Genomic DNA, 18,400 nt, shown 5'->3' with positions numbered 1-18,400 from the left:
TTCAGCATCTGGTCCTGCGGGACCCTCTCTTGCAGTCGTTCAGGGAGCTGCCATCTCCCATCTCTAAACGCCAAAAATATCAAGAGCATCCCAACAGGCAAGCGTTCTGGCAGCTGCAGGAGTTGCCCTGCCCACCAGTTCCTCACACTCTTGAGTCTGAAAGGTCTCAGGATATTGCTTACCCATCCCAGGGCAGGCAGTGGCGGGAGCAGCAGCTGAACCATGGATCAGCTCACTGTGGACCGATGAGCATCTGCTCTGGTGCTTGCAAATGAGGCGATAATTACCACTATAGCCACTGCAGTCCCCTCCATGCAAGATGTGGGCAGCTCTTTAGTCTTGTTGCTGCCATCCAGAGTGCCCTGCTTGTGATGAGTGGGGTCTGGGCATGTGTTGGGCAGATGATATGAGACCCCGTCCATCATCCTTCAGTCTGGGGAGGTGGCCACCTTGCTTTTTGACTACCAGCATGCAGGAGTGCCTGGTGGGTAACTGGTGCCTGGTGCCACAGACTGGCTTCTCTCTCTTGTACCTTCCCCTCTCCACAAATAACAACTCTTGTTATTTGTGCCTCTAAGGAGGACTCTGACATGGGAGAGTTAAAAGAGCAAATAACATTTGGGGCATTTTCCAGCCCCGAGTCCCTCCTAACCCCATGGTTTTGCAGAGAGCTGAGTATGTGCCTGTGTGCACAAAGCAAGCCCAAAAGTGAGACAAAGAGGCATGACACCCTGTGTGACACCCTGCCATCCTTCCTCTCCCCCACTTCTACCTGCTATCTCGCCATCTCTCTGATCTCTCAGCAGAGCTCTCACTGCAAAGCCCTGCTTTACATTTTGAGGAAACAGGTTGCAACCAATACTGCAAACTGTGGCTTCCACCTCTCGCTTTAGGCGTTGCACTCTCAACTCCTTCCTCCCAGGTAGTTCACACGCCTGCTTGTGCATCACCATCTTTTTCTTAAGCCGTGCTGCCACTGTGGCTTAAATCTAGGTAAGTCTCTTCCTCAAAATGAGAGAATGTAGCTTTGGGTAACTGCAGCACTCAATACCAACAGCCTCCTTGTCCCCATCGCCCCAGCACCCTGGGGGCATCACTGATGCTGCCATGGCAAGGAATGCCAAGTGTGCCAAGCCAGCAAATCCCATTGACGTGGTAATGCCCTCTTCCCTTCCCAGTGCCAGAGACGACAGGTGACACAGCTTATCACTTCATGCTGCCAAAGCAGTGTCCCAGCAGCGTCGCTTGTCCTCAGGGTTTCTGCTGTGTGACTACCACATCACTGGCACAAGTTATGCCAGCAGCGATGATCAAAATCCCGCCACATTGAAGCAGAACAAAGCATCCAGTGACCCAATTCCTGAGCGGAGAGAAGAATTTCAGCCCTTTTTGGAGCTTGAGGACGCTAAGGTCTTGTGAAAGGCTGGCCTGCATGTCGCTTGGTGACTGCTGGCCTCATGCCTGGGTGATGATGTCTGTTGGGGGTTTGTCACCTGCTAGGATCTTTGGTTTCACAAGTAAGTCTAGGCGTTGCAATGATGCACAAAAGGGGATTATTGTTTGTAATTTGTACCTCCCTCCATGTGCTTCAAGATTTGGCCTTCTGAGTATGGGGGAGACAGAGCTGGGAGATTACTTGGAAGTCCCATGGTGATCTGTGATACCCAGACAGCAAGGGTGCATGGAAGACGGGGAGCTGGAAATGAAAGGGCAAAAGGGTAAACTGCTGATGACAAAAGGAAAGCATTTATCCCAAAAAGCATTACAGGAAAGAAAAGCTTCACAAGCTAGTGAGTGCAACTGGAAAGTCCCTGCATGGGAATTGCAGGAGTCATATGAGCTCTGTCTGACCCAGGTGCAAACCTGCAGCTGCACCTCCCCAAGGGCTGGCCCTGCTCCGGAGTCTTTGAGATGCTTCCCAAAGCAGAAGGAAGGATCCCAGCCCAAGGGAGCTGAGGCACCCACATATGTCAGAGCAGGGCTCATCCTGGTACCTGCAGACCCAGGCACCAGCAGCTGCAGCGAGGCAGCCGCTCCTCGCTGCCCAGACGTCTATCTCGCAGCCAGCCCCAACCAGGGCTGCTTCAGCCTCTGCAGTTTCTGTTCCCATCCGCCTGCTTTGAAACAAGAGTTCAGGTGAAGCACCGCAGCTCCTCACTCTCTCATCAGCAAAGCCCCAAGTGCTGATGCAGTGGAAAACAGCCAGCAGCAGGGCACCAGCTTGGTGTGCATTCCCAAGCCAGCTCTTGCAAGAGCTAGTGGGACCTGGCAAGGTCTGTGAGGGCATGAGCATCTTGCTGAGTCATCTTTGCCATAAGCATCCCGTTCGAAGGTGCAGCACTGTGCCGTCTTCTCCACTAGTGGTGGAGGCCAAGGTGGGGTCCCAGCACCCAGCACGCCAAGGCTTCTGCACATGTGGAAGGATGGGTAGCCAACGCCTCTTTCCCCAGAGGTCTTTCATTTTCCTTCTGGTGAGCTTTCCAGGTGGGAAATGGTCCCTGATACCACGCAGTGCCTTTGGCAGAGAACGTGGCTGCTCAACTCATCACTCTTCTGCCTGCCCACTGCACCTGCCTGCAGTACAGGGCATCCTGAAAAATGGGATTTCTGCAGCACAGAAAGAAACCTGTTTCCAACAAAGCTTTGTTCTGTCATCAAACAGTCCATTCATTAGCAAACAGAGGGACTCAGAGAGGGTTTCAAAGCGGTTAGGACCTGCAGGCAGGCAAATCCCCCACATGCCTTTCTGGCTGCAGCTGCTGGGACAGGGAGAGGGAAGCGCTGGAGGCACTGGGCAAGCTTCCCCAGCAAAGCCAGGAAAGGCGCTGAGCCATGGGTGGCAATAAAGCACAAGTCCCATGCTCAGGAAGTTATGTCCACAGTGGGGGTGTTGGTGCTGGCTTCTCCTTTATCCCTCTGCCTGCAGCCGGACCATTTGAAGTTGATTTTGCTGAAGCCAATGCCAGATTAATCAAATCCTTCTGTGGGCCAGGGTGTCCCCAGCCCTTTGCAGAGGCAAACGCTGTTTTCTTCCAGTCATGTGGCATGAAAATTCAGCATGCTGCTGGGGATGCTCTGCCCAGGCACACTGCCTGGTATGGCTGTTGCTCAGGTCTGACACTGTTTTGGTATGACTAATGTTTATGTTTGTCTAGTGGCAATTTTTCCCCCACTTTACAACAAAAACAGAAGCAAGAGAAAAAAAAACAAATGCATGCTTCCAGTAACAGTGTCTACCACAAAGTTTTATCTCTTCACTGGAGGCTGAGTCATGCTGGAGCCTGATCCATGGCTTCTTTTGGATAAGTGATGCCTGGGTGCTGTGTTCGGACAGAGGAGGCTGTGAGGGCACTTGCATCCCAGGGTCCTGTGGTGTGGCTGAAGGCACTGGCTCCAGGGACAGCTGCTCTGGCCGTGCTGATTCCAGGAGGATGTGGGGAAGTCAGCCGGAGCATTTCCCACCACCTGCTGCGTGCTCCCATGCCTCCACCTCTCTGTGGGCCCTCTCAGCCACGTCACGGGAATATCCTCCAACACCCTCCAGATGTTTACATTTACAGGCATGTACAATGCGTTTACGGGCATTTAAAAAAAAACCCAAACCAAACAACAAACCAAAAAACCAAACAAAACCAAAACCCATCCCTTTTTTCTTTAATCAGTACTGATAATAAAACAAACAGAAAGACAAATTCCCCTAATCCCAAGCCAAGGCTAAAATCTCAGCAGAAATAAGGCTCCTCCTGACATGTGTCCAGATGAAAAGACGTCAGCCTTGCAAGTCCATGGCTGTCTCAGAATGCTGGTGGGGAAGGAGGGCTCTGTTAGTGGTAGGGAGCCTCTCCCCTTCCTGTTTTGCAAAGAAGGTAGTACAAGCTTGGCCCATGACCCTGTTTTGTTTCACGGTGGATAAAGTACTTTACCATCTGCTCCCAGAGAGGATGTTCAGTCAAAGCTGCAGAAACAGGTTGATATTGCAGAGCTTAAACCCCTGGTAATAAGTTAAATCCTCAGGGAGGTTTGCAGGTGCAGGTCATCCTTCCTTCCCTGCATCCCAAGTTTTCAGCTCGTCCATGAAACATGAGCAGTACAGAGCTGTGCTGTTCTCCATAGAAATAGGTAGTTAAAAACTGAAATCCAGGCAAGAAAGGTTCAATTCCAGACCCAGGGCAGAGCCAGGACAGAAGGAAAAGGCAGGGCTCTGGCACTCAGCTTCATCTTTTAAGGCTTTGATGCCCATGGCCATGCTGCCCTCCCAGGGATCTCGGCTGGGCAGGCATGGCATGGAGGCCACCTGGCCTCTCCTGGCTGAGGCTGGGGGATGTGGTTTCCTCTGGGGTCTTTAGGCTTTCAAGGAATTCGGTGAGTCAGGAACAGGATCTGGAAAAGGGCAGATCAGGGGTATCAGTCCAGCTTGCAGCTGCAAGGACATGCTCTGGGAAGTGGCCAAACTCTGCTTTTGCATGGAAAACAGAGGTTTTGGGTCCTTTCCATCTTTGAAGCCCTGGGATTTGGTGTCCCACATAACGCAAAGTTTGCAGCTGATATTTACACACACACCCCTTTCCCATTCAACCTCCCTTTCCTTCCCACACTTCCTGCAGTGATCCCCATGGGGGCTCAGCATTGCCTGTCACTCACCCAGCGTTGGAAAGAAGCAGTCCCCAGGGCCAGGGGGGGACAGGGGGGTGCCGGGCTCAGAAAGCAGGTGCCGTCCGGATTCGGAGGGCTGTCGGCTGGCCATGTAGGAGAGCTGGGGTCGGGGCCGCAGCTCTGCGCTTGCCGAGGGGACTGCCTCGAAGACTGGGTTTTCGATGCCCTGGGCGCTGCTGGAGGAGAGGAGAGGGTGTGAGGGGTGGGGATTTGCATTTTTATTTCAGGAGCTTTTTTTATCCCTGAGGTTTTGCTTGAGTGTTGGGAACAACCGAGCAGGGCAGGGAGCAGGTTCAGGTGGTGGCACCTTGGCTGAGAGCAAGTGGGAAGCCCAGTGCAGGGGGAAAGCTGAGCCGAAAGGCACCGTGGTTTTGTGCTCTCTTTGGCCATGGGGTGATGTGTACCCTTGGCATAGGCAAAAAGAAAGGAGGTACTTCCCACTTAGAGGGAGGGAAGAGAAACAGTGGCTGCCTGGAAAGGGACAGGACCCTAGACATGGGTGACACCATCTTCCACTTTGCTCTGTCAGGCTGAGGATACATGCCAGCTTCAAGAGGAGGGGAGGAGAGGACAAGACCCTTGCAGGGTCGAGGATGCAGGCAGAGAGGGTGTGAGGAGGTTGAGGGGAGCTGGAAGCACATGGGTTTCCTCACCTCTCCATCCTGACAAGCTCATGGGCACCTGCCAAAGACAAAATGGTTGGCGTGAGTGCTGGCAGCATGAAGCCCAGTGTCAAACCAAGACCCATTGCCAGCACTGTTTTCTGGTGTCTCATCCACATCCAATTGCTTCTCTTGATCTGCATTCCTCCCTCCCTCTCTCTCTTCTTTAGCATCAGCCTCTTCTTTGCTCCCAAACCTCCTTCTCCATATCCCTACCATCTCGCACCTTGTTCACTCCCCAACCCAGTCTCCTCCTGGATTGAAACCACAGACTCTGAAGAAGGCGGAAGGAGGCACTTCTGCCAGCGTGGGGTGAGGTAAAGTGCAGCTGAGGTTCTTGGGCTGCAGCCTGGCTCCACTCATGCCTCGATGCACCCACCATCCACCTGTGGCATCCTTCCAGGGCTCTGCAAAATGCCGCCCTGGCATTTGGCTGCCCTTGTGTTTGCCTGGGCAGCACCCTGTTATTTATTTCCTCATCCCCATTTGCTGCAGACACAGCAGATCCCATAGCCCATGTTACTCCGATGTGCTGGATGACTGCATGGCGAATATCCTGAGCCAAGACACACGAGTTTTGGCCCAGACTGTGCTGATGGAAAGCATTTGGTGGAAATAACCTGTAGCTAACCTGGTCCGAGACTCCCCAGAAGGAAATCCCCCTGGGTTTTGCCTTTCCTCTTGGGTTACATAGCATCCAGGTGATGCTTTGCAGCACGGGGCAGGGCATTACACCCCAGCCATAGCATAATGGTGTATGAAGGCACATGGCTAGTCTTTTCGGCCAGGGACAGATGTCAAAAGCGCGGTTCCCATTCTCGTGGCTGGCACTGTGCCCGCTGTTGCTGCAGAAACCACTTCTCCAAAGGGTTTACTCAGAGCCGCACAGCTGCCCACCGAGCTTGGTGAGAGAAACCACAGGGCCCCCGGCTTGCCCAAGGCCTGATGAAATGGCTCTGCTGGTCAAGGTGGTGCCCCTTTCTGCTTAATTACTGAAATCACTGAGCGCCAGACATGGGCAGGAGCTGGCAACGGCTCCACCTCGGCGCTGACTGGTTTTCTAGAGCTGGGGCAGTGCGGGGAGAGCTGGCTTGCTGCAGTCCTATTGCCATAGACATGTAAGGGGTCTTTTTAAAGAGCAGGGGAGAAAAAGCACAAATAATGCTTTTTCAAGCACTTAGAAGGCAAAACTTCTATTTCAGCTGTGGGGTAGAGAGAGGAATGAGTAAGAGCCAGCTCTCGCAGTGGATGGGGAGGAAAGGGCTCAGCGGGGAGGGGGCCTGGCAGCATCTTTGCAGTCTCAGTGTCCCCGGCATGCTCCTGGGGTGCCTTGCAGGCATCACCGGTTCCCTTCCTACCCCACACTGCTTGCTGGCAGGCTGCAGGCGTGCCAACCCTTACCAGGACAGCTTTGCAGGAGCCACCTGGCAGGGACTTGTCTTTGGGCCACATTACACGGTGTCCATGGGACTCAGGGCAGCCAAACCAGCTGACCCCTGTGGGACATATCCCATCCTGTAAAGGTCATACTGACACAGCCCAGGAGATGAGATGGGTGTCCCCACCAGCAGCTGGCAAGGGGAGGGTACATACGTCTGCTGCTGACTGCTTGTCTTTGCTTGTAAATCAGGAGTAAGATGAGGGGCAGGCAGAGGATGCCCACGATACAGGCGCCTGTTGCCAGGGCGGCAGCCGTGATATCTGCAACAGAAGAAGGGAGAGCTGGAGCGGGTGGAGGGGAGGGTTTGCTCTGCGTGTTCTTAGTTTCCTCAAGCCATAGCAGAAGCACAGAACAACACCAGTGTTGCCCCGTGCCTGATGCAATGTGGCTCCCACATACATGGGTGGCCCACTCCAAACAGGATTCGCACTGGGACACATTGCTGGTTATGGAGAGAAGCTCTGAGGCATCGGTTTAGGACATTGACCAAAGTCCTTCGTTGCTGGAGGACATCCCAAGGTCTTTCTTTGGTCTTCTAGATATGAGGAGAGAAGCAAGGGCCCTGATAAAGTCCTTTGAAGTCAGCAGAAAGGCTCCCAGTGATTTCAGAGCATGCTGACTCCAACCCACGTCCGGCTCATCAAAATCAGGTTGCCTCAAAGTGTTCGGGCATCAAAAGTGCTCATTACCCAAGGACTCTGCCAACAAATGTGCCCCTGGAGAATGCTACCCATGGAGGCTTCCCAGAAAGGCTGACAGCCTGAGAGCACATCTGTGGCCATCAAGGTCCATGTGGGATGGCATGTGGTGGGGTCAAAAATCTGCCTAAATCAAGGGCAGGTTCAGCTCAAGCCCTCCTCTCCTGTGCATCCACTTAGGGAAGCAACTTCTCGATCCAGGTATGTGTGGTTTGGAGGCGGGGGTGGGGGGTGTTGTCCCCTTTTCTTATTTGCCTGGCAGGACAGGGGTGTCACAGCGCTGAGGGTTTGAGACAGAAATCACTGCTCGCAGGGAATAGGATGCAGTTTCCCATGGCTGGGCTGGCCCCAACTGTGCTGCAAACCAATTTTAGCGAAGTCTGTCTGTTTAGCAGCCAGCAAACAGGGGCAGAGAGAGGACCCACGGAGAAACCACCTGCATAGTGAAGTGTGGGCACCTCCAGCATCTAGACACAGTGCTGGGGGAGCCTCATGTTGTCTGAGCGCTCAAGCAAGGTTTGGTTTTCCCCTGCTAGAGCATCACCGCTCAGGGCGAGGTTGCATGGGCTTGGGGTGGCAGCAGCGTGTTGCAAGAGTTTCCTGCAACTATTTACCTTTCTGTCCCTTTCCATCTGCTCATGGCAGCAGCCACTAAATCCCCAACTGTGTTTTGGGGGGACTCAGATTCTTTATAACCACAGGATGAATGATCTCCATGGGCTTCAGGACAGTCACGTCCAGGTGATGAGCCAAAGGAGGTTCTCCTCAGACTGAGGATGTACCTGTCAGGCGCACCCCATGGGGACAGCCTGGGAAATCACCCTCCCAACACCCAACCGTGAGGTTACATCTGGAAAACAGCGTGTTTCTAGCAAGCAGCCATCCCTAGGGAAATACACAGGCCAGGACAGTGAGTGGAGAGAGGGGTTTTTCCCCTTTACCTTTGCTGGTGGCAGTATGAAACGTGCAGTTTTGAAGCCCTCCTCTGCCTGCGGAGAAGAGAAAAGCACGTTAGATCTCAGGGGTTTCACCCAGGTACCAGAGAGCTCCCACACCTGTTAGCTGTGCTTGCCTTTGCTCACCAGTATTGAGAAAATCGGCCCAAAGCAAGAGTTTAATCCTTGGAAGCTTACACTGAGATTCCTGCTGCAAGACCCCTTTTCCCTTGTGTTGCCAGGGCCCGTTCCTGGCTGTGCAGGCTCTTTTTTTTTTTTTTTTTTTTTTTTGGTCTAAAAGAAAATTATCTATCCTAAGGCTACAAATCAAGGGCAGGATGCTTTCCCCTCCATCTCGTGCCTGCCTGGGCAACTCATCCCACTGGGCTGCTGCCCTGAGGTTATCTACAAGCCCTGCATCCTAAGCAATGCCTGTAGCCCTCACTCAGGCTTGCACCACCAGCCAGCTCCTTTCATGTTGGGGTTTGTTTTCCTCTCTCTCAGAAAGAGGTTGAAGAAGATCAGTGAAACTATGTAGCATGGATTTTATTGCTTTGCGGCCTCTTGCTTTTTTTTTTTTTTTTTTTTTTTTAGTGTTCCAATGCTCTTTGGCCCTAATTCAAACCTTCAATATCTGCTGCTCTTTGACTCTAGCAACATGGCTTGCGCTTTCAGCATCAGCACTCCCTGCCTCCCCAGCCCTGATGCTGCACCCCACATTCCCCATCAGCCCTTATCTGCTGTCTTGCCCTGTCACACCCTGGCATGGATGCGGGGCTGGCAGGGGCTCCCCTTGCCCCCCTCACCTTGCTGAATCTGCAGCTCCACGAAGCCATGAGCGACCTGCAGGGTGTGGGGTTTGCCGTGCTCCCTCCTGGCCTCCACAGCATAGCAGCAATAATTCCCACTGTCCTGCAGCGTCAGGTTCATCACCATGATGTGAAAGGCACCATGGTGGTCGGGGACAAACTCCACCCCGTGATGGCTGGCTTGCATCCCGAGGGGGGATTTTTGGGTGCTGTTGCCCAGCAGCTCATGGTGCCTGCCCAGGTCGTGGTGCAGCTCCTTCTCAGTGACATTGCGGATGTGCTTCTTCTCGGAGCAGCTCTGGTCGCCGTTGCTGCTGAAGTACCAGGTTTTGTAGAGCAGGTCATGGCGGTCAGCGAGGGAACCACTAATCCGGCAGGTCAGGGTGACGTTCTGGCCCTCAGGGCAGACACAGAGCGAGTACGGGGTGGTGATCAGGAAAGCTGCTGGCCCTCCTGCCGGGGAGAAGGCAGGGCAGCTGAGTCAGACCCTACAGCCCTGGGCTTACCCTGAGTTGGTATCAAAACGGTGCTCCCTCCCCAAACAAGCGCTGCAAACCCCACCACTGATGTTGGCAGTCAGATGGCTGGGATTGCAGAGAGCAATCAGAGAGCATCAACACCAGCCTGCAGGCAGAGGGAAAACAGACTTCACCCATGCCCTTAGGGCAAGAAAAACTCATGAGCTCCGCATATCCCAAACCAAGGGAGATGGGAAGCACAGTGTGAGCCCCTCACTTACTCTGTAGCAATGTCCCGGCAGGGCTAGGAGCACAACTTCACTCTAGAAACAAGCCCTGGAGGAGAGGCATGTTTTAAATATAGCTGAGCATCAGCTTTTAATAGCAGCAGGGAGAAGCTTGCCTGAGGCCAGCAGAGCTGGCAGAGGTGTAGGGGCTGCTGTGAGGCACTAGACCTCTGCAAAGCATGCAGAGGACGACAAGAGAAGTGGGGCAGTGAGTTATGGCTTGTGAATGAGGAAACAAGCGCTGCTGAGCCAGCTGCAAAAAAAGAGAAAAAAAATAAAAAGAAAATAGCTAGGAGGAGGCTGTGCCCCCCAAGATCAGGCAGGGAGCAGTCCCACCCTGCTTGTTTTTCAGCCGCTGGGGAGGAGAAGGGGGAACTGGCCAACACCGACTGCAAGGAGCTGCTTGAAAATGAAAACAATTTTCAGAAAAAAAATCCCTGACTGCTGCCAGCTGTGAAACACAGGTGGGAGGCCTGGCAGAGGCACAAGAGTGAGGACCATACTGCAGTGTTACTGGTCCTGTCCCAGCACACTCGTGGAGGGTACTGGTGGGTAAGGGAAGCTGTGCATGAGGGGAGAAAAAAGAGCAAAGATGGGTGAATCTTTGGTGCTTTGGCACTGCTGCTGCTTTGTGTTTGCAGAAGTGCAACTGTCACCGTTGAAAGCTGAAGAAAATGCAGATTCTGGGTTCATTTGGTTTAAATTATTGAGGAAAGGAGGTTCCTGGGGCTGGTTTGCAACAGAGAAGATGCTATGAGGACAAGGGGGTTGGGTTTTTTTGGTAACATCCTGTTGTGCCATTAGCTCCGCCAGTGTTTCACTTTGAGGTTTTTCACTTACTATATCGAGTGGGTGTCAATTGCAGGCGGGTTGTGCTGCCTGCAAGCCGTCCAGCCAGGCAAGAGGCTCCCCATAACTGGGCTGCCTGGAGAGCATCTTCCTCCGGGCAGGGTCACTGCCTCACTGCCCCGGCACGGAGCTCCGCTTAAGAGAGTGAAACTGAAAATGTCCCCTGTGCCTTCCACCCCTCGTGGTTATTTATGGCTATTAGAATGATGGTGTAAGAACAGCCATAAAGACCCCGAGTCCCAGCAGCCTGCCTGAGGGTGCTTCTCAGGGAGGGGGGGGGGCAGTTGGGGAGGGGATCTGCCCCATCAGACCGCCTGGGTCTGAAGCACACAGGGCCAAGGAGTCCCACAGAGCTGGGGGAACTTTGCCAAACCTCTCCAGCTAATTGCTCAGGCCTTCTGCAGGTGCCTCAGCCTGCTCCCCATGGTGTATGCAGTAGCACATCCCTGGGGCTGCTCTGGAGCAGAGGTTTGCATGGCCTGAGCTCAACGCTGCCTCATTTGGGCTAGTTTTCAAGCCCCGGCTTCTCCTCATCCTCGGGTGCTGCTGGAGCCTGGATGCTTGGCCAGGCTGGCTGGGTTTTGGCATGCAGCAGAGTGGGTACCCCACCTCCTTGCCAGCACTCCGAGTACAAAAGGCATCTCAGATGTGTTATTCGATACCTGCCACAACGGGAAGTGTCCCATTCACATCGGGGGTCCCCTGGGAGCCAGGGGAAGGGAAGCCGGGGCTCTATTGGAGGAAATCGCGCTTCCAACACCTTGCAAATGTATCTGTGGGAGCCTTTGTTTTCCACACACACACCCCCTCAAATAAAATGGGGCCGTCCCACTCATCCCTTCACAGTTTGCAAAGCTCTGCCTTACTAAACCATCCAGCCTCCACCTACCAGAGCTCGATGGGAACTGTCTGGATGGAAAGTCAACACAGCCCACGCTTTCGGCAGCAGTGTCCAGCCAAAGGGAGGGGCAGAGGTTACCACGTGTGCTCAGCCTTCAGCACTACCAACTTCCCTTCTTTCTCCCAAGCAGGGGAAGGCTTCCAAAAGCCATCAAGCAGAGAAGAAAACTGAAAGCTGGGAGGAGAGTTGGCAAGACGTGGCAGTGCCCCATAGCAGTGCCAGGGAGGTTGTTGTTGTTCCCTCCCCAAGACGTAATGAGGCTTTAAAGCCATGCTAGATGCCAGACGGTGCCCACAGGAAACATCTTCTGTCAGTGTCTTTACACTAAAACTTGTGGATCTTAATCCCCCACAGGTTCTGTGGGCTTCTTCCATGCCCAGATTCCAGGTTTGGCTCCTTCCCATCCCAGATGGACCTTTCCCTTTGAAGTCAGCACTCCTGGCAAATGCCAAAATAAAGCCAGATGCCCATCTCTGAGCATATCCAATTGAGAAAGCCTGGACCCACCGAGGTCCGAGGCAAGAGGTATCATCCTGTAACCATCTGGTAAAGACAGAGGAGGTCTCAAGCAGGTGCCAAAATTGCCCCTCTTCCTCTTTGGCACCTCAATATCTTTGGCTCTGACCCGCAGTGTTGCATCTGTGCAGCACAGAGCCTGGTGCAGCACTGGTATATCCCTGCTGCCGGCACCGGTACATCCCTGCTGCCAGCACCACTGAACTTGAAACCTGGGAGCTCTCCTTTCAGAGAAAACAAAAAGCAAAAACAGGCTAGTGTCAAGGAGCCTGTCTTGCTTTCCTGACCAACAGCTTAAATAAAACAGGATTTCATGCCAAATACTGGGTCGGTGACCAAAAGCCTCTTCTGGCTGCTGTTCCTAACTGTGGACCCCCACTCTGGCAAGTTTTATTTACACTCCTGTGACTTACAGAAGTGATTTCCACATCATGCCACCTCTTTCCACTCCAGGGAAATCTGAGTGGGATAGCTGCAGCCTTTGGAGGTGCTCACCCGCTGCAGAGGAGGGGCTGCTGGAGAGAGAAGGTGGCTGCTCCGTGTCAGAGCAAAGAACCCAGCTTTAATTGCTCTTCTGGTAGCTTTTGTAACAGCCTCACATGAAAGTGCTGCAAGCTCCCTTGTAACTGTGCTGTCATTATGCTTCAGAGTTGCCAGCCAGGTGAGATGTGCAGGGGCATCCATACCTCAGCACAAATACAGCAGGAAAGAAAAAGGAGAGAAAAAACTTACTGAAGATGCCGGAGACACCTGTGTAACAGCCCTCATCTCCTGCACTCTAAAGAGCCAAATGGCTTTTCGGCGGCAGGGCCACTCCCTGGGTACCCATCATCCAGGCTGTGGGGACAGCAGCACCCACTGGAGGGTCCTGCCTTGCTCCGCTTCCAGCATAACCCTGGATTGGGGACAGGATCACAACACTAGGTTTGCACTTGGAATGCAATTTTGGAAAGCCCAGCTCAGCTGCCACCCTTGGGTGGAGAGGAACCACTTCCCCAGCCACCTAGCTGCCAGCATCCCCAAACTGCATAGGAGCTGGATGTCTCCAAGGGCTCTACTTCTCCATCAAAACCTGCTAAAATTAGCCAGGGGTTCAGAAAGTTTTGGCAGACGAGCGGTTGCACAAAGCTTAGTTCCTCTGGCACCAGGCTCTTGTTGAACATCAGCATCCAAGCTCATTGCATTGGAGAAGGCTTGATGTTCAGTCCCTGCACCCCAGGTGCATAAAAGAAAAAATCCAAAGCCCCATGGAAATGCTGAGAATCGCTCCCTGATGTCAAGAGACTCAGATGAGAAGCAAAGTACGCTTCAGTCTACACCAGCCTTGCTGTCCCAGAGGACAGAGGAGAAGGGATCCCCTGCCCCATTGCAGCAGGGCATCATTTCTTCCTGGGCATGGGCCAGCAGAAATCCTGGAGGAGGTTACTTTGCTGTCCCAGGACAGAGAAGCCAAGCCCGATAGGATGCTCATCCTCTGCCTGCACAGGGCAGGGAAGGAACACAGTCCTTCCCAGCTTCATTCTCTGACCCTTTGTCCACAAACTGCAGTTTTAATTGCCACTGCCCCTGTCTCACTGCTTGGCCCCCCAGGCTCCTCCAGCCAGGGCCAGTGCACTCAGGCGTGAAGCAGCTCCCCCCCCCCCCCCCCCCCCCCGAGCTTCCCCCTACTGTGCTGGTGAGCAGCCAGCGAGCTTCCAGCGCTGGAAAGCTCTCACTCAGGGGAAGGGAAACTCAGTGGCCGCACGCAGTGGTCCTGGCCCAGATGGCTGCCCACCCAGAGAAGTTGCCCAGCTCATCCCAGAAATTACAGCAGAGTGGAGCATCCTTAGAGAGGGCACCTCAGCCCTGCCTGCACAAACCCTCTTTCCACTCCCCCAGGGCTGATGGAAGGCTCCTTTCACCGCAGCACGGCTGGGGACATCCGCAGTGCCAGGGCTAAGTGCTGTGGGGAACAGGGTGGCTTTTCCAGCCTGGGGTCCCCAGCGCAGGGCTGGCAGGGACAGGGGTTGTCTGCTTTCCTTCCACGCATGTTAGATCAAAGCAAAGGAAGAAGGAAAAGATTCAATCTTGAGTTTTAAAACGGCAGCTCCTCCATGGCCCCTTCCCCCTGACACAAACACCGTCACGTGAAACGCTGATTTGATTCCCTAACTCTGAAATCACAGTGTGAGAAAGTGTGAGAAAGTAAGTAACCCCCCAAATGCCCCAAATTCTTCATGCTGAGGCACAGCCCTGGCCAAGTGAACGCGGTGCCCCAGCGAGGAGAGTTTCCCTGGGCGGGGAGGAGAGGAAAGCAAGCTGGAGCTTACCGTGGGAAGCGAGTAGGCAGAGCATGACCAGCAGCAGCCCAGGCCGGGGGGACGTCGCCTCCATGGCAGCTGGGGTGGCGAGGAGGAGCTCACCTCGGGAGAGCCACCCGCACACTGAGCAGCCCCGCAGCGCCAGCCGGACTCGCACACACAGGAAATTTCATTGAGATATTATGCGCAGCAATGGAGAAAACTGTGAGCACCCCCAGGAGGTGAGATGCAGCAGGGAACTGCAGGCAGCCGGGGGGAGCAGCAGCACCCCAACTGAGCACCCCACGGATGGGTGACACTTCAGTCTCCACCCATAAGCGCAGCAGTAGGTGCATGTGCTGGGTTTTTTTCCCTTAGAGCACCGCAGGGAGTAGCTTAGAGCAAGCTGGTCCCCCTGTGTGAGTTTTTGGGGTGCACAGGTAACTGAGGAGGATGCTCACCATGCTGGGGAACATGTGGGTGCTCAGCCATGAGGGGCTGCGTGCTGTCTCCATCCATTCCCCAACAGGAGCCAATCCCTTGGGGCCAGTCTCCAGCTTGCTTGATTAAAATGCACTTTCTTGTAATTCTTGTGTATTTCTGAGAATCAGGCAGGCAGAAACCCTCCTGGGATGAATGGGAGGCAGGCACAGGGAAGGGTAAATCAAAGCAGTGCCAGCTCAAGGAAGGGAACGGAGCTTTCCCCCAAAAAATGGGAGCAAAACATCCCCCTCCTGCAGCTCGTTTACACAGGGGGAAGCCTTTACTCTGCCCTTGAATAGCAAAGCAGCACCATGGGCTGCCTCAGGTCACTCCTGGAGTTTCACTTTGAATTCAAAAGGCATCAACAAGTTTTCCAGCGGCAGCTGAGGGCCGCCTCGTTTCAAAACGGTATTCCCCGGAAAATGAAGCCTGGAGACATATGGAGATTTACAAACCACAGGAAACTTTGCTGCTAACCTGTTCTGAATTTGGAACATGCAGTGAAACAGAAAAGTAGCTAATTACCATGTGGCTTTGTGGGTTTTACAGCAAACACTTTGTTATGCTCTCATAAAAAATGTAACCCTTGTCTGGCCAGAAGAAATTTGTTGCTGGAAGAAGGTATAGGCACAAAGTCCAGAGACTTGAAGACAATGGTTTATCACCCCGAGACCCCACCTCTGAGCTGAACCCTTAGGCAGGGTGGTATACTCTTGTCACCTCCCTGTCCCCAGGGTGCCCCCCCATGGTGGCACACCCAGAAGACAGCCTTCAGTAAGGATATCCAAGTGCCTGTGCAGGGCCAGATACAGCTGGAAGAGGGTTAGGACAGGCTGAACCTGACGGGCGGTGAAATTGTGGTCAGCAGATGATGGGACCTGCAGGAAGTCAATCCAGTTCTCTGAGATGCTCATGTTTGTTTCTCCCCTGAGCCACGGCAGCATCATCTCTGGGTATTTTCCATCCTACCACATTGCCACAAGGTGTTCCCAATGGCAAGGTGAGGAATCACACATGCCTCCTCCAAAGGCAGCGAAGCACGATGGGGTTCAGCCTCTGGCTTTACCTCTGCCATGGGCTGCTCCCTGGTGTTAACAGCAATGGTAAAAACTGAGTGAAAAGGAGAGGGATCCCACAAAGACATGCTTTGCTTCGGAACAAGGGTGCAATTTAATCTCTGTGCATTTGGCTGTGTACCCAACAGTTACCTGGAGCTGCATCTGCAGCCACGGCTCATTTAATTTTGAGCCTTGCATCCTGTTCGTGTCTCTTGGCAGGGTTGAGCCCATGTTGGTCATTGACCTTGACAGCTCCAGCCTTCCCCAGCCAGCTCCAGCAGCTGCAGAGCTGATCCCTCTATGGTGCTTAACACGATGTCCCCATGTCCCACAGGCCACCACCACAGTGTACGTCACCATCCTGGATGAGAATGACAATGCTCCCACTTTCCAGCAGCAGCTGTATGAGGTGACCCTTGATGAAGGTCCTGCCACACTCAACGCCACCCTCGTCACTGTCCAGGCCCAGGACCGGGACGAGGGACCCAACAGCACGGTTGTGTACACCATCACTGAAGGAAATATCTTGGGTACCTTCCACATCGACAGCTCCACGGTCAGTAAGGATGCCAGCCCCATCACAGACATGTCCCTGTCCCACTCCCTTCACTCAGAGCCACTCTCCCGTCGCCTTGCAGGGACAGATCTGCACAGTGAAAGAGCTGGACTATGAAATCAGCCACGGGCGCTACACCTTGATCATCACCGCAACTGACCAGTGCCCCATTGTCTCACGCCGGCTGACATCAACCGCCACGGTAGGGAGCTGCCAACGGGGTTGCAGCACTGTGGCCTTTTCAGGGTCAAGGAGTTCCCCCTCAGGCCAGCAGTTTCACATCTCCTTCCCAGTGGTTACCAGTCGCTTTTCCCAGCTGTGGCCAGTTTACCCAGGTGCTGTCGCACTGCTCCCTCATGGGGATTGCAAAACAGGGACATGGGCAAGGGATACTTGTGGGTTAATTAGCCCAATTACTTGGTCCTGCAAGGTCACAAACAGAAGAAATTAACGGAATTACTTTTAAGTTGCATTATATTGTCTTTAGAGGTTCCCTTGGTTCTTCTTGGAGCTGCTAGTCTGCCCTCCCCTCACTTTGAGCAGTGCACTAAGTTCAGGTCACCGTGATCCAGGAGAAATGGAATAGCTACAGAGAGAAGCAACAAAAATGGCTAAAGGCTTTAAATAACCTCCATACAAGGAATGAAAAAGGAATTTAAAAAGCAGATAAATAATCTGAGAAGGTAAAGATGAAGCAGAAATTAATGCTTTAGCAATGCTTTACCATCTACTGTCCCTTCAGGCAAGAAGAACAAATGTTTTGCACAAATTGAATACACTGATTATTTTTGTGACTGAAACCAAAATTTGACAGGATGTACATCAGACATTGTCCATGCCCAGCTTGATTTTGGGGTCTGCAGGTTGAAGGGATCAGTTAGATCTTCTACCTTGGCTCCCTGTCATGGACCATTATGCTTCACCCAGATATCAAGCTAAGTGTTTTGTAGACCCACAAAATAAGCTAAGTCCTTGTATGCAAATAAAACTGAGAAACTGAAGGGGAAATAACAGTGTGGGAGATTTCCATGGATAAAATCTGTCCCTGCAAGCCTGGCAGTGCTGTGCTCCACGCTTGGGCAGACAAGAAGCCTTCAGCTGTGTGCATCTGATACTGCTGGAGATACTGGGCCAGGAAAACTGCAGCGGAAACCTCAAGACCTGGGGTTTAACTGCCAGCAGGGAAGCCAGCATCTGCAGGCGTGCTGCAGGCAAAGGCAGAGCTTTCCTTGCTCTTGGCCCAAGCAGAGACACAAACTTGGAAACCCCTTCAGCAACAAGTACCAAAGCTAGCAGGGATAGGAAACACCCTTCCTACACAGCTCAGGGAGTTTGTGCCAGCACTGTATGAAAACATAGCTTTTTAGGAGGAGATTTAGTGATTATTTAAGATCCCGAGTGATGGGAAATCCATCATCCTGATAAGGCATGACAGTGTTTGTTTTTTCCACTGCTAGGAAACGGAGCGGAGACTCAGATACACTGTCCTGTAAAGATTAGATTTAGCCAGTAACAAATGCCCATTGGATGGATTTTACTGTCCTTTAACCCAGGAGGTTGGAAAGCTCCTCATTTTCAGTATCTTTCTTGTAACCACCTGTACCACCAAATCTTGACCTTTTATTAGTCACTGGAGAAACTCTTCCTCAGGCAGAGTTTCTCTGCTGTGAAAGTTCCCTGAAGCCTAGCAAAGGGATAACCCTCTTTGCAATATAGTAATAGTATAAAGCTATATAAATGTCTTTTATGTAGTGTGACTCAGTTAAAAAGCAAGATTCGAGTTTGTTGGATCCCCAGCTTCACCAGCAGCCCCAT

General features: G+C 52.9%; 2 protein-coding genes across 3 annotated transcripts in view; one reads left to right on the top strand and one right to left on the bottom strand.

Annotated features, from left to right (window-relative positions):
* The window catches only part of CDH23 (cadherin related 23), a 202,604-nt gene that overhangs the window by 168,271 nt on the left and 15,933 nt on the right, over window positions 1-18,400 (top strand). Inside the window, exons 36-37 of the mRNA XM_086467128.1 lie at window positions 16,364-16,585; window positions 16,668-16,787. Of these exons, the coding sequence (XP_086323254.1) occupies window positions 16,364-16,585; window positions 16,668-16,787 (342 nt within the window). The remainder of the gene's footprint in view (window positions 1-16,363; window positions 16,586-16,667; window positions 16,788-18,400) is intronic.
* Window positions 3,638-14,618, bottom strand: VSIR (V-set immunoregulatory receptor). 2 transcript variants are annotated; one of them, XM_009954358.2, is made up of 7 exons: window positions 14,519-14,618; window positions 9,196-9,651; window positions 8,396-8,443; window positions 6,909-7,016; window positions 5,307-5,334; window positions 4,642-4,829; window positions 3,638-4,380 (listed from the first exon to the last, which is right to left on the bottom strand). In XM_009954358.2, the coding sequence occupies exons 1-7, from the start codon at window positions 14,580-14,582 to the stop codon at window positions 4,343-4,345; spliced, it is 930 nt and encodes a 309-aa protein (XP_009952660.1). In that variant the 5' UTR covers window positions 14,583-14,618; the 3' UTR covers window positions 3,638-4,342. The 2 variants fall into 2 exon arrangements, with proteins under 2 accessions (XP_009952660.1, XP_086322980.1); XM_086466854.1 differs by having other exon boundaries at window positions 4,642-4,826.

The sequence above is a fragment of the Leptosomus discolor genome, chromosome 6 (genome assembly GCF_034619465.1).
Source record: "Leptosomus discolor isolate bLepDis1 chromosome 6, bLepDis1.hap2, whole genome shotgun sequence".
NCBI lineage: Eukaryota > Metazoa > Chordata > Aves > Leptosomiformes > Leptosomidae > Leptosomus > Leptosomus discolor.
The sequence above is the reverse complement of the archived record's forward strand: the minus strand, read 5'-3'. Positions and strand labels throughout refer to the sequence as shown.